Consider the following 14,213-nt stretch of genomic DNA (forward strand, 5'->3'; position numbering starts at 1 on the left):
ATTATGACAACGCTGCCTCCTGACATCATTTTGCTACCTCCTGCAAACTAGTGTCCTGTGGCAAAGGATATAGAATTACAGAAAATTAGGGTTGGAGTGGACCTCAGGAAGTTGCCCAGGCCCCCGTGTCCAAAGCAAGACCATTGCCAACCTGTCATCTCAGTTGGCTTTGTCTACCCAGGTTTTTAAAAACTGGGCAGAAGGGTGAAACTGCATCTCAGAAACAATAGGAGTGAACATATACAAAAGCCTATACAATAAGAAAGGCCCGATTTAAAAAAAAAACTAAGTTAAAAAGATACAATTTTATTTATATATGTAGGTTCACTCTAGCAAGTGGATTATATTGTGTGCCAGGGGTATCAAACTCATCTGGTGCAGAATTAACTCAATAAAAAGTCCATTTTAACTCTGTATATCTTATTTTTCTATTCAGTTTGGACAAAAAACAAATGATTTAAAGCCACGTTTTGCCCTGAAGTTCGAAGCATTCTAAGTCAGAAATGTAATAGACCCTTTGTATGCTATACATTGCTGTCAAGTTTTTAGCAAGCGGCCTTAGGGCAGGGGACTGATATATAAACTTCGCTCTCCCCTGTGCACATGTACAGTGAAGTAGATAGAAAGCTTAGTTGGGTAAAAGACTTAATCCAGAACAAGCACTGACTTTTCATTGTTTTGTTACAAATTCAAAGAAAAAAAGATGCCTTTAACATGTCTGTGAATATGTAATTATATAAATGTAAAATCTACTTATACCAGAATTATATAAATGTCTTTATTACACTTCAGTGACTCTTGGCAATTAATTATATAATCAGCAGTCTAACTCTAGCTTATGTTTCACTCCTAATTATTTTCTCAGTGACTTTTCAATTGGTAATAATATTGTATAATAGTGTATAGTTTCATAGTTTCTATGGTCAGAAGGACCTGAGTAGATCATCTAGTTCGACCCCCTGCCATGGCAGGAAAGAGTACTGGGGTCAAACGACCCCAGCAAGGTGTACATCCAGCCTCCTCTTAAAGACCCCCAGGGTAAGAGCCAGCACCGCTTCTCTTGGAAGTTGGTTCCAGATCCTAGCCGCCCTGACCGTGAAGTAGCGTCTCCTGATATCTAGCCTAAATCTACCCTCTGCCAGCTTGTGACCATTATTCCTGGTCACTCCTGGTAGTCCTCAGAGGAACAGGGACTTCCCCAATGCCTGCTGGTCCCCCCTGACTAGTTTGTAACAGGCCACTAGATCCCCCCTCAGCCTTCTCTTGTGGAGGCTGAACAGGTTCAGGTCCCGTAGCCTCTCCTCATAGGGCCTGCCCTGCTGCCCCCTGATCATGCGAGTGGCCTTCCTCTGACCGTCTCCATGTTGTCCACATCGCTCTTGAAGTGCGGCGCTCAGAACTGGACACAGTACTCCAGCTGTGGCCTGACCAGTGCCGCATAGAGGGGGAGCATCACCTCCTTGGACCTGCTTGAGATGCATCTGTGGATGCATGACAAGGTACGGTTGGCCTTCCTGACTGCCTCCCCACACTGCTGGCCCATGTTCATTTTGGAGTCAATGATGACTCCCAAGATCCTTTTCCGCTTCTGTACTGACAAGAATGGAGTTTCCCAACCTGTAGGTATGGTGCTGGTTCTTCCTCCCCAGGTGCATCACTTTGCACTTGTCGGTGTTGAATCCCATCCTAGTCTCATCCACCCACCCCTGGTAAGCTGTCTAGGTCTGATTGCAGCCTATTTCTCCCTTCTAGTGTGCCCACATCCCCCCACATCTTAGTGTCATCAGCAAATTTGAACGGGGTGCTTTTTACCCCCTTGTCCAAGTCACTGATGATGTTGAACAGTGCGGGCCCAAGGACCGAGCCCTGGGGGACCCCACTGCCCACAGCCCTCCAGGTCGAAAATGACCCATCCACCATCAATCACTCTCTGGGTGCGGTCCTCCAGCCAGTTGACAACCCAATTGACCGTGTGGGTGTTGACACCACAGTCCCCCAGTTTCTTAATGAGAACAGGGTGAGAGACAGTGTTGAAGGCCTTCCGAAAGGCCAGGAAGACTATGTCCACTGCTACCCCTGCATCTAAGGATTTGGTGATCTGATCATAGAAGGCCACCAGGTTGGTCTGACAGGACCTGCCTCTAATGAACCCGTGTTGGTTGCCCCTAAGAATGATGTCCGCTGCTGGCCCCTTGTGGACATGTGCCAGAATAATTTTCTCAAAAAGCTTGCCCAGGATTGAGGTAAGACTAACTGGCCTACAGTTTCCCGGGTCCTCCTTCCTCCCCTTTTTGAAGATGGGAACCACATTGGCTCACTTCCAGTCCTCTGGCACCACACCAGAGCACCACGAGTGCCGTTAAAGCCGTGCCAGGGGTCCTGCAATGATCTCAGCCAATTGTCTTAGTACTCTAGGGTGGAGATCGTCCGGACCGGCTGACTTGAATACGTCCAGTCCTTCCAGAAGTTCCCTAAGTAGTTCCTTACTAACCCTTGGCCTAGGGGCACCTCTCCTGGGATCTAAGGGGGGCCCAGTGCAGGGGGTGACTGTTCCGGTCCCTGCTTAGGAAAATGGAGGCAAAGAAATCGTTAAATATGTTGGCTTTGTCATCTGGTGTGATGACCAAATTTCCTAACGTGTTCTGCAGGGGCCCCACTTTACCCGGAACCTGCTTTTTGCCCCCTATGTATTTAAAAAAGGACTTCTTGTCCTTAATCGGGGAAGCTAGTCCCAGTTCCATCTCTGCCTTGGCCTTCCTGACTGCCCCCTGCATCCCCGAGCAACCGCAGTATAGTCATCCCTGGTGATGTCCCCTCTTTTCTATTGGGTGTACGCCTTCCTTTTTGCTAGGAGACATTCCTGGATGCTTTTGGTGAGCCATGGGGGCTTATGTGCCCTCCTCTTCCCTTTGATCCGTGTTGGGATTACCTCCCTTTGGGCTTGGAGGATCGTCTGCTTAAGGAGTGACCACTCTCCTTGGACATCTGGCACCCCTCCCCTCCGGGACCTCAGTGCTTCCCCAGCTGTTCTCCTTAGCTCCTATGTATCCAGATTCTGAACTAAAATGGATTCCAGGAGTGAGTTATTCAGTAATTGATGGAGTAATATATTGGCACAAACCATCATATCTTAGTCTTTTAAATCCTACTAATATATTAGGTCACAACAGTAAGGTATAGTTTGTAACTAAAGAGTGGCAACAGCCACTTACCTACTTACACCTCACACTGCTGTGGGAACCATATCCTGGGATTCATACTAAAGCTGTGTTTTGCTTTGCTTTAAGGGCTTAGTTCACCTTACAACATTATTATTTTCCGAAGAATTACTATTACACCCTGAACTCTTCAGCCGTCTTTGTCGTCTTTGGAATGTTGTCCACCTGCTCCATGTGTGAGAAGGAAGGGAGCTGCTTCCTGGCTTCAAATGGTGTTTGTATGGCTATAAAACGCCCAACACAGATGAGCACATTTACCTGGCCCATGATCCTTCTAGTATGCTGTGCAAGGATGTTTTATCTATTTGCATATATTTGAAGTGTCCAGGAAAAACATGTCCAAGCATTCCTTTAATATTCTCACCGTTTCTAGAGAATCTGGCCAAGTTAGCCATGTTGAACAGAGGGTTGATCCAGGAGTATGCAAGGATCTCGAGGAATGAATGATAAAAGCGTAATGTCTATTTTGGAGTAGCCTGTGAAATAGTGAAGATGGTACAGGAAAAGCGTTCTGTCTTAAAGACAATGGGCGTATTGTCTTCCATATCACAGGCAGTTGAAGACATGGGCTTAGTAAGGGCTCCTCTGCATATGTAACCCTCTGTGTACTTCAGAACTTGGTGCTTAAGATTCAGGGATTGTCAGAGACAAGCACCAGGAGCTTGTAGGATGCAGACACAGTTAATAAAGCTCTGGGCTATGGTATTTTTCCTTGGAATCCCCTGACTGTGAATGGCTATGACCAAGGGTCCTTCTTAAGATAAGAGTCAGTATTAGGGTACAGGAAAATTTCTAGTGGCACTAGCCTCCCTCAAAACACTGGGGAGGTAAGTGTGTACCTTCGGCAGGATGCAAGTCTGAGGAGGGAACCTTATGGAAAATTTCTTCTCAAGGGGGGGAGGAGAGTCAAACCCCACTCCAATGAATTACCTTTCGATGGGGTCTATTGAGACCTAAACTAGACCAAACTAAAATGGGGTCAATTGAGAATTAAAATATTTATGAGTTCTTATTTAAGCATGCCTTTTGATTCAGAGATGCATTTTAGGTACCAGTAGGACTGCATTTTTCCTTTTCTATGTATAGTGTACCAACAACTTGGGAAGGAATTTCAGGAACCCCTATGGTGAGCTGACTAAGCAGTGAGTCTACCATTCTTTTACCTCCTGCATGGAAGGCTAGAAATCAGATGGATTGGGAATATTTTGAGACAGTTTGTAGCACATCTGGCGAGGGTAAGTTTTTCCAGGGGATCTGAGCAGAATTCTGAGTCTGAAGGCACTTGACAGACTGCATATTGAGATCCATAAGGTGTTAGATATCACTAGGCCTTGTAGCTGGCTAAAGTGCTTTTCATGCTTGCTTCTGAGTTTTGTGCACTTGGTTTGTGACTGAGTAAAAGGTGCTGGACCATTGTACTGTAGCAATTGCTAAGCAGGGGCAGGGGTGAAGGAAGGAATGATAATTGTATTCTGTGATATAGTTTCTCCAGGTACTGTAGGTGTTAATCTCCTCTTGTTTATGCTAGCATAAATCATGGGAAACCATACCAAAGTCAGTGAAATTACTTATGTTCTGCCAGTACAAACTAGATCAGAAATCATGTCCTGCATCTTTGACATTTGGGGTTATTTATACATGTACTTTGTATGTATACAGTTTTAAAGGAAAATGTTTTACAAAATGTTGAAATTTTGTCTCTCACACACACATATATACTCAGAGCTCTCTGTATTAGCAGTTGGTGTTCTAATCGCTAGCTAGTTTAAATAAATGATCTATTTACTATGCAGCATAAATAAACTGAATGTGAGGTAAAATAATCTTTAAACACGATTATTTGCAAAGTCTATTATCTACCTTTATTCTTTCATGTATATTAGCATTTTTTCAAAATAAACAAGAAGTTGCTTAGGGCATTTGTATGGCATGGAATGAAAATATAGGGTCTTTGGAAAGTAACATATTAAAATCACTTTCCTTTATTCTGTAATCCATCAGCATTGGTATGTAAAAGGGCAGTGGGGTTTGCAACACAGAAACCGTAGTAACTGTAAACTCTTGTGTTATATATAGCAAAAGCACTGCAGAAAAAAAATCTCTTTATTCTTCAGTGGTTTTTTGTTTGTACACATAAATGTGTTTGAAGTGAGTGACCCTAAATATACAGATTTTGAATGATATAGTTTAATTATTTCTCAGCATTGCAGAGGACTAGAACACAGACCCTTTTGCCTTGTTTATCCTTCAGTGCTGTAAAGACCTTTGCAGTTCTGCTGACATGCAGTATCAGGCTGCTGGACATGTGTTGATGCTCACTGCACCACTGACCAAAGCTGCTTTACTAAAACTCACTGGTTTTTCATCAATCACCAGGTTACGAATGCAGCCAGTAAAGGAATTTCGTGTGGTCAGGGTGGATGTTAGAAGTGATTCTGAAAGAAACAAAGAATAAAAAGGGTAATTGGAACCAATGACGACTGAAGTAAACTGTATAAGTATTTAAAATAAAGCAGGTTGAAAACTTGCATAACAATTTTGGAGAGGAAAAAATGAGTTATTCACTTTTACAGTCTTTGAAATAGATCCATGTTCTATTTTAAAGATATTTTTCAAGCTATTTTTTCTGAAATCGTGGTTTTCTGGTGTCTTTTTAAATATTCTTTTTACCAAAACCATAGTTTTCAACATAGACATATTTTGATTTCTATATTTAGGAAAGGGAAGTAGGCAGAACAAGGAAGTTGTTTAAGTGAGTTTTTTGATGGGGAGACCACATGGAGGAACAAAAGATTTCCAATATCTACCCACGGTTTTCAATAAGACCAGCTCTTATTCTAGCAAAATTGAAGAGACCAACTTTTGTTCTTAATTACATCCAAAGCAAATTCAGTTGTTGTGCAGCTAACCGATGATGAGGCGACACAAAATCGGTAAAGCAGTATTATTAATAAATGCCTTGCTCTTATACAGCGTTTTTCATCACAGTGGGTAACTTCATAGAAGAGATCAGTATCATTATCCCAGTTTTATAGCTGGGGAAACTAATAGAGGTGAACTGACTCTCCCAGTGTCACCCATCAGACCAGTGGCAGTGCCAGCAACTTAACCAAGGTTTCTAGTTTAGTACTTGTCAATGTGTGCACCCTACAATTTGGGTGCAGGTAGAACAACCAAGAAATAGGACTAAAGCTAATATATCATGATGACTTTGTAATTCATTGGAGCACTGCCCTTTTTGAAATTCCAAAGTAAGAGCAAGTTGCTTTTGTTACCCTGAATATAAATCTGGAATCTGTTTTCTGTTCTTTCTAGAAGACAATAACCTTTATTTATAATTTGCTACCAATTTCAGCTCTGACCTATCTTCTGAAGTTTTTCAAAATGGGTGAAGCACTTCCAATTTCCAAAAAGGTTATTTAGAGTAGGTATGAGAAATGGTATCGTATCATTTGCACTTATACTCAACTTCTTGATACCTTATAACCAATGGGAAGGCTCTCTTGTATTTTTGCATACGCAAAAGCATGTGAAAAGAATATCAGGCTGTGCATTTGTAATGTCTTCTGACATACGGCATGTTTACTTGTATATGGGCACGTCTAAATGAGACGCTACTGCACTGTAGCTCATTGCTACTGCACAGCTTGTTGTTACTGCACAGTAGCATTGCTGGGCACTAACCATGTGGTGATATTTCTGTTGCTTGTTGCTACTGCACAGTAGTTTTGGGGGAAAACTACAGAGATGGTACTACACAGTAACACTGGTTACTGCACAGTCATTTAGTACTATCATAAGCTTATGCAAGTACCAAATGATTGTGGAGTAACAACTGCGCAGTCTGCCACTTGTGTAGATGTGGCCTATATCCATGTTCCTAGGTTATATTTAGTTACTTGTATGTTGTATTTATATGACTTAAGTTAGCATCATGTCTTGCTTGTTGTCTCATTATAGCAACACAGGTGTCAAAGATATGGGCTTCACGTTGGATCTAGCCCATAGAGCCCTGTCATCTGGCCCTCGGGACTGTCCCTGGGTCTCATAACTGATCCACACACCACATGCGACATGTGGTGGACTGGCCCCATATGCCAGACATCAGATGCAGCTTTAATTTGGTGCTTTCTGCAGCCAGCCAAAGACCCATGTTGCATGTGGTGCCTGCTCCAGGACTGCACTGCATGTGGACGGTGCTGCATATAGTACCCACTTTGGTTCTTTTAAGGTGGGTGTTGCATGCAGTGTGGTTCCTGAGTCACCTGGAGCATGTGCCACAGGTACTGGATCTGACATGAAGCAGGACAGGGTCCATGGGCCCAATCTGGCCAATGGATCAGCACCATGCCACTCATTCAGCCCACGGGACCAGATGAGTTTGAAGTCCCAGGAATACAATATACTCCACTTACATGCATACCAGATAAATATATAATGTGCGTAATATAATGCCAGTTCCAATATGTTGCCAATGTGTGATGTCTCTAGTATTCTGTAAATAATGTGGAATTATAAAGTTCTGTTATTATGGGACAGAACAACATTCACAGTTACCACATTATATTCCCTCTTTGGACAGGGTTTTGCAGTAATTATACAGAAGTTCTAACAACGTCCTGATTTAGAAACAGAGGAAGATCAGCCTTATGCACAGAGATGCTATCGTTCCCTTTAAGACTATTTTTTTTCCCTTTGTAGCATGGGATGGAACAGAACATCACATTCTTGAGCTATTCATCCAAGATAAGCAATATTATGAATTGGATTGTTAGTGTTATTTTTGATTGTTTGAAGGTACATAGCAATAACACTCCAAAACAATGAGAAATGAAGATTGTATAGGAAGTGATTTAAAAGTCAAATCATATACTGTTGGTTATTAGGGGTGTGTGAAGCTTTGGTCACTGATTCAATTCGGAGAAGATTCAGACCAATTTGGAAGCTGAATCACCGAATCTGACTTGAATCAGGAGACAAAAAAACCCTCCGAATCAATTTGGAAAAGATTCAGAAAAAGATTTGGAGATTCAGAAAGCAACCTTTTAGGGCAGTGGTCTCCAAACTTTTTTGATCAAGCATCCCTGTCAGTAAAAAATTTTTGAGCACGCACCCCCCAATAGATGTATATTTATATAAATATAAATAGAAGTTCTAATATTTTCTTTCTGCACCCCAATGGATCGTCTTGCGCACTCCACTTTGGAGACCACTGTTTTAGGGGAACAGAAACTGAGAAGAGGGAGGGGGAGTAGGGGGGGAAAGACTGACATCAGTAGCTGGCTAGTGACTCTGATATTTCCCTGAGTGCCATTCCAATCACTGCTCTTGGGGAGGGACGTAGAAACAGCACATTAGTCTGTGTCTTCAGCCTTTTTGTGCCTTTTGTAAGCTGTTTCTGCCTGAGCAAAAGAGGGGCAGGCGCATGGCCTAGAAACAGGTGGGCAGGTGGAAATCTAACCAGCACCGGGAAGGCCCCCTATTACAGGCTATCATCCCTGCTGTTTTCATCCAAATTTGCCGTAACACGCACAAGTGACATTAGTTTGCTTTCAGGAGTTTAAGGTGCAGTTTCCCAGAAACTCCTGCATCTGTCTCCTTGAAACTTGGCAGGCTTCATGCCCTCAGAAGGGGCTACCATCCCTGCTGTTTTCATCCAAGTCTGCCAGAAAATGACGTTATAGGTATCTCAGTAATTTCCCATTATAGTCTATGGCCAGATCACCGAATCTCTCTGAATCAGCGCCAAATCTTCCAAAGCTGATTTGGCCGAATTGATTCAGGACAGTGATCTGAATTTCCAAATCAGATCACTGTCCTCTGAATCGGCCGAATCCGCATCAAACACTTCCCCTTTTGCACAGGCCTATTGGTTATAGCTGGCATATGAAACTTTCAGTGGAGAAGCAGCCTGTTGAATAGGAAGAGTAAATTTAGTAATTTTGAGCCCCATCACATAGATGCTTTGTGACTCACAAGGTCATGTTAACCAACACTTGCACATGAGAAACTGATAGAGCCAGATTTTTAAATGTTTTAATAATTATTCATAATTAGTACTTGAGTCAGGCTTGGAGAAGGTGGGGGAACAGGTTAGCAGCAACTATATTTTAAGACTAGAGCTATATCTCAGTAGGGCTTTCAATCCCATGGAAAACTTTACAGTTCAGTTCTTAATTAAAGTGAAAAGTCCATGGGGTAGCAAACTGGCTGCATTGGTGGCTCTCACACTGCCAAGAATGCTTCAACTGCATTGAAACAGCCTCTCTGAGGGAATTCTGTTCAGTCAAAAAATTTCTAGCAGCTTGACTTGACCTTCAAAACTTCAGACTACATCAGGAAGACAGAGGTTACAGAGGAATGGTACGTTTTCCCCACTCTCTTTCAAAGAAAAGTAAACTTCTAAGTTTCTTTTTAAAAACACTTGGAACGGGTCCCTTCCAGCCCCTAACAATCTATGAATCTATGAACTTGGGAACAAAGATTTAAGAAAGCTGACATCTTACCTGGCACACCTCCAATAAACACAGGTTCCCTGTGGTCAATTGCTCTGGGATTTAGTGGCCCCACGACATGGTTTACTTCAGAGTCCACATCTAACTGCACTACGTTAGAGTCTCTAATCACTGGAATGCAAAGGGCAAGTGGATGAAGAACTTTAATTATAAACGGTATCATTTATGCTTTGTACAATATACAACAGTATGTCTCAACTTGGGTCACATGTGCTCCCGGGAGTATGCAGCAAAGTTCTAGAAGGTATGCCAGAGGAAGAAATAGGAAAATAGAAGAAGGGAAAAGGAAAATATAAATGAAGGACAAAGAAAAAATGAAAAAAATCCCCTTTTCAATATCCTTTAGGTCAGGGGTGTCACAGATGCATCCCAAGGGCTAGATCCAGCCCATGGAGCCCTATCATCCAGCCTGCAGTGGTGCCTGTGGGTTTCCAATTGGTGCACGGCATGCAGCATGTGCTGGCTCAGGCCCTACCTGCTGAACACAGCACGGGTCCAGTCTAGGGCACTGCATGTGGTGCCTGTATTGGACTGGTCCTTCCTGCTGTATCTGGAGCCAGTCTGGATCAGGCCTACAGAATGGCTGCTCATGCCAGATTCAGCACACAGGCCTGGTCTAATGCAGGTGCCACATGCAGCACGCGACCTGGATCAGCACCATGTGCTGTGTGCCCTGTGGGTCCAAAACCAATGCATGCTGCAGTCAGTGCATGCTGCCACTCTGGGGTACATGCTGTATATGGTGCTTGTGCCAGACTGACCCTGCCTGCTGGATCCTGGTTTGGTCTGGATTGGTGATGTAGACCAGCCCTGTGTATGGAGCTGGTCTGGGGCAAGCACTGCAGGTAGCGTGCATGGCTACGCCAGGGCATGTACCACATGTGGTACCACACTGGATTCAGCACATTGGGGTACTTTGTGGGCCTAATGTGGCCTGCAATTTGTCCAGCCCACAGAGCAGGATGAGTTTGATAACCCTGCTTTAGGTTATCAAACTCACATTGTGGTTACAGTAACATCAACTGTTCCTTTCATATATGTAACAGAATAACAGGGATACACAGCTGCATAACAAACTTTAAAAGGGGTACAAAGCCCCCCCCCCAAATAAATCAAATTGAGAACAAACAATGTGCACAAATGTCTATTTCACTGGTTCCCAATCTCTGGATCACAGCAACATATAGCCAAGAATCTCCATGTTGCTTGTGACTGCAGGAAATTGAAAGTCAAAACCGAGGCCATTATCACTACAGTTCGTGTTGACAGAAAGAGCAAAGTGGGAGGTTGCTCACAGCATGTTACTTGTTTGAACTGTTGTCCATAGGCCAGCAGAGGGTAGGGAACAAGTCTGCTGTATAGCATGGGCTACTAGATTGTCTCTGACCTTCTCGTAAGACGTGTCCTACTTTTGCTTGCAGTGTGAAAGCCTCAGAAGCACTACAGTGCTTGGGGGAGAACCAAGATTTGCTTCTTTCAAATAGGTTTGATTCAGGGACTGTTTAAACAACAGTGAGAAGTGAGAATAATAGTGAGAAAAACAGTGAGAAGTGATAGATATGGCATGCCCTTGCTTCCACTACCTTTGCCCAAGTGGAGAGATGGGATAAAGGGAGAACGAAGCTCCACTATCATTATGGGTAAAATCAGATTTTACTCACCTGCCATTCTGTGCCATTTGCCATCACAGAGACTCTGTTTTGGTGTAACTGAAGTTGAAAAGTCCCTGACTCCATTATTCAGTTTCACTATTACCTGTGAGAAAACAATGCAATTACACTGCTAAATCTTTTCCAACCAACTTTTGCTTTTCTGTTCCTTTTTTTCCACTAATGCAAGGTTCCTACTTTAAACTTTTAGAACTTTAGCCACTTTTCTTAGTAATCATGTTCAATGAATTCTTCAAACTAAACCAAGTTTTAAGTTTCTCATTTCAGTAGCTTTTGGGATGTTTCTGATTTGAACATAGGAACATGGTTTTTTTTATCCTTGGTTAAAAGTAAACACAGGTCCTGTCTACATTGACTGAGCAGTTGTTAGTTGCATACACATGTACTAATTGACTGTGCAGTAACTGGAGTTACTGTGCAGTAGCAGCCCTGAATGGCTTTTGGTCATGATGATTATGCAGTAGCTCATTACTAGTGCACACTAGGTTGTCACTACTGTGCAGTAGTATTGTGTCATGCTTTGTGCCACGTGGTGTTACTGTGCAGTAGTAAGAAGTACTGTACAGTAGTAATGAGCTGCTATGCAGTCAGCATCTTGTGTAGATGTGGCCACAGCTCAATTAATTGCTTCCAAATACTTTAGAATTGCTGTCCTCTTGATTTCTGTATTACATTAGTGCTTAGAGGCCTCAAATGACATTCAAGTCCTGTCTTGGTAGACACTTCATAAGAGACAGTCTCTGTCTTGAAGACATTGCAGTATAAACAGATGAGGCAAACAATGGTTGACTGGGTAGGGAATTAGTATACAGATGTAGAATCAAGGCACAGAGATTAAGTTAGTTGCCCAAGATCACATGGGAAACCTGTGGCAGACTCAGGAACTGCAAACAGTTCTCTTAAATCCTTTATTCACAACAGCATCCTCCCTCTCTGAGGCTTCAACAATAGTCTCGGAACAGTTGTGTCTTATTGTGGAGTGCAAGATTCCTTGTGAGGACTGCCCATTTAAGTTGGCTGTGCAAAGGTCCAAGAACTGACCTCTGTAAGCAGTGCAACAGGTTATCTAAAGAGGTTGCAGTATATTTATCCTTGGAAATCGTTAAGATTAGGTCAGACAAACCTGATTTAAGCAGGGATGATCCTATCTTGAGCAGGGGATTGGACTAGATGACTTCCTGAAGTCCCTTCCAGTCCTATTTTTCTATAATTCTATGAATGTTCATAGATTGTCCCCTGAAAACGATGCAAGGCAGCTACTCAAATTTTGTTCTACAGGATTTCTGTTGTAACATCAATGATGGTTAGGAAGAGTGTTTATTTTTCTCTCTAGACCACCAAAAAATAAATTTGAGATAGTTCCCATCCTCTTCCTGCCCACACTTAAACAGTTTATGGGAATCACTAGTTAGCACAAAGAATTGCATTGCAAGCAGCTGCCATAAGCTTTCCCCTGTTAATTCAAAAGAGGAAAACTTGTTACAGTTCTAAGCATCTCTGTCTGTGCCTAGTTCCATCTACAAAGTGGGGGAAATGATTCTGCCTTTCTCCAAGTCTTTGCCTGCTCTGTCTACTTAGATTGCAAACTTTTTGAGGTGGGGCTATTTTCTCGTATGTGTACGTCCAGGACCTCCCACAATGGGAGCTGTGTTTTGATTGGTGTCTTTAGGTGAGTGTTTCTCAGTCAAGATGCTGTGGCACTCTGAGGTGTTGTGAGACCCTTTTGGGGGTGCTGCAGCACAAGTGCCGTTTCCATGCTCTCTGCAGCCAGGTGAAACTGCCCCGTACCCATTTGTGTGGAGGCAGATCCAGAAGCAGCTGCAGCAGGAGTGAGCATTCCTGCCTGCATTAGGATTATCTGATAAACCTAATACAGGCAGGAGTGCCTGCTTTTGCTACAGCACTACTTGGTCCAGTTCTTCATGCTTCTTCTGGAAACAGATGTGTTCAGGACACTTCTACTTGGTGGCAGTGGAATTCCACCATGTGCCTCTGTTTCTGGGCTTGCATATGGAGTCAGCCCAGAAGGGTTGCAGCAGGAGCAGGTAGTTCTTCATGCATTATGTTACCACATAACCCTAATGCTTATTTCTGCCACAGCCACTTGGTGGTCTAACTCCACAAGGCATGTAGGGCAGTTTTACCGAGCCATGTTGGCGACAGCGCCCTGGTTGAGAACCGCTGAGGCAAGCTAAAAGAGTACAGCAGTGGTTCTCAACCAGGGTACTGCAAAATTCAAAAAACTATGAAGGAGTGCCTTGAGCCAAAAAAGTTTGCGAATCACTGACTTAAGTGCTACTGTAACACAAATTATGGCAAGAACTGTTCAAACAATTAACTTCGTTGCTGTATTTTAGTCTTACAAAAGACAGAGAGCTTTGATTATCAGCCCAACAAGCACGTGGAACCCCTTTAGATACCTGCCAAAACAACAGCACAAGCTCGTATATTTCTTTGAACATGAAGTAAATAAAAAAATTGTTTGCTAACAGGAAAATGAAATCAGGTCCCCTTACCCTGTAACTTACGCATTTTTAATGTATAGATGAAAGAACAACACCAATGTGTCAATGTTCTTCTTTCCTTTCATTTGTATATTAAATATTTATTGTTGAAACCAATGAAAGTGACTTGATTGCAGCAGTTGATATGTATGTTAAAAGAAGTATCTGGGTTATGCTTAGCTACTTGTTTAGTGGGTTAACATATAGAGGAGAAAAATAAGGTTCAAGTAATAGTGACTGTATCAGAGGAAAAGTTTATTTAGTACAGAATCCAAGCAGGCTGCAGATGGACCTAGTCATACCAAA

The 14,213-nt window shown here is 42.8% G+C and overlaps 1 protein-coding gene across 1 annotated transcript in view; it reads right to left on the bottom strand.

Annotated features, from left to right (window-relative positions):
• Positions 1–4,870: 4,870 nt before the first annotated feature.
• Positions 4,871–14,213, bottom strand: part of LAMA4 (laminin subunit alpha 4) — a 183,786-nt gene continuing 174,443 nt past the window's right edge. The window contains exons 36-38 of the mRNA XM_090038231.1: positions 11,395–11,488; positions 9,725–9,844; positions 4,871–5,653 (exon numbers count right to left, since the gene is read on the bottom strand). Coding sequence (XP_089894357.1) covers positions 5,508–5,653; positions 9,725–9,844; positions 11,395–11,488 — 360 coding nt within the window. The 3' untranslated portion in view covers positions 4,871–5,507. The remainder of the gene's footprint in view (positions 5,654–9,724; positions 9,845–11,394; positions 11,489–14,213) is intronic.

Source organism: Crocodylus siamensis, chromosome 1 (assembly GCF_052110815.1).
Source record: "Crocodylus siamensis isolate JL-2025a chromosome 1, ASM5211081v1, whole genome shotgun sequence".
In the NCBI taxonomy this organism is placed as follows: domain Eukaryota; kingdom Metazoa; phylum Chordata; order Crocodylia; family Crocodylidae; genus Crocodylus; species Crocodylus siamensis.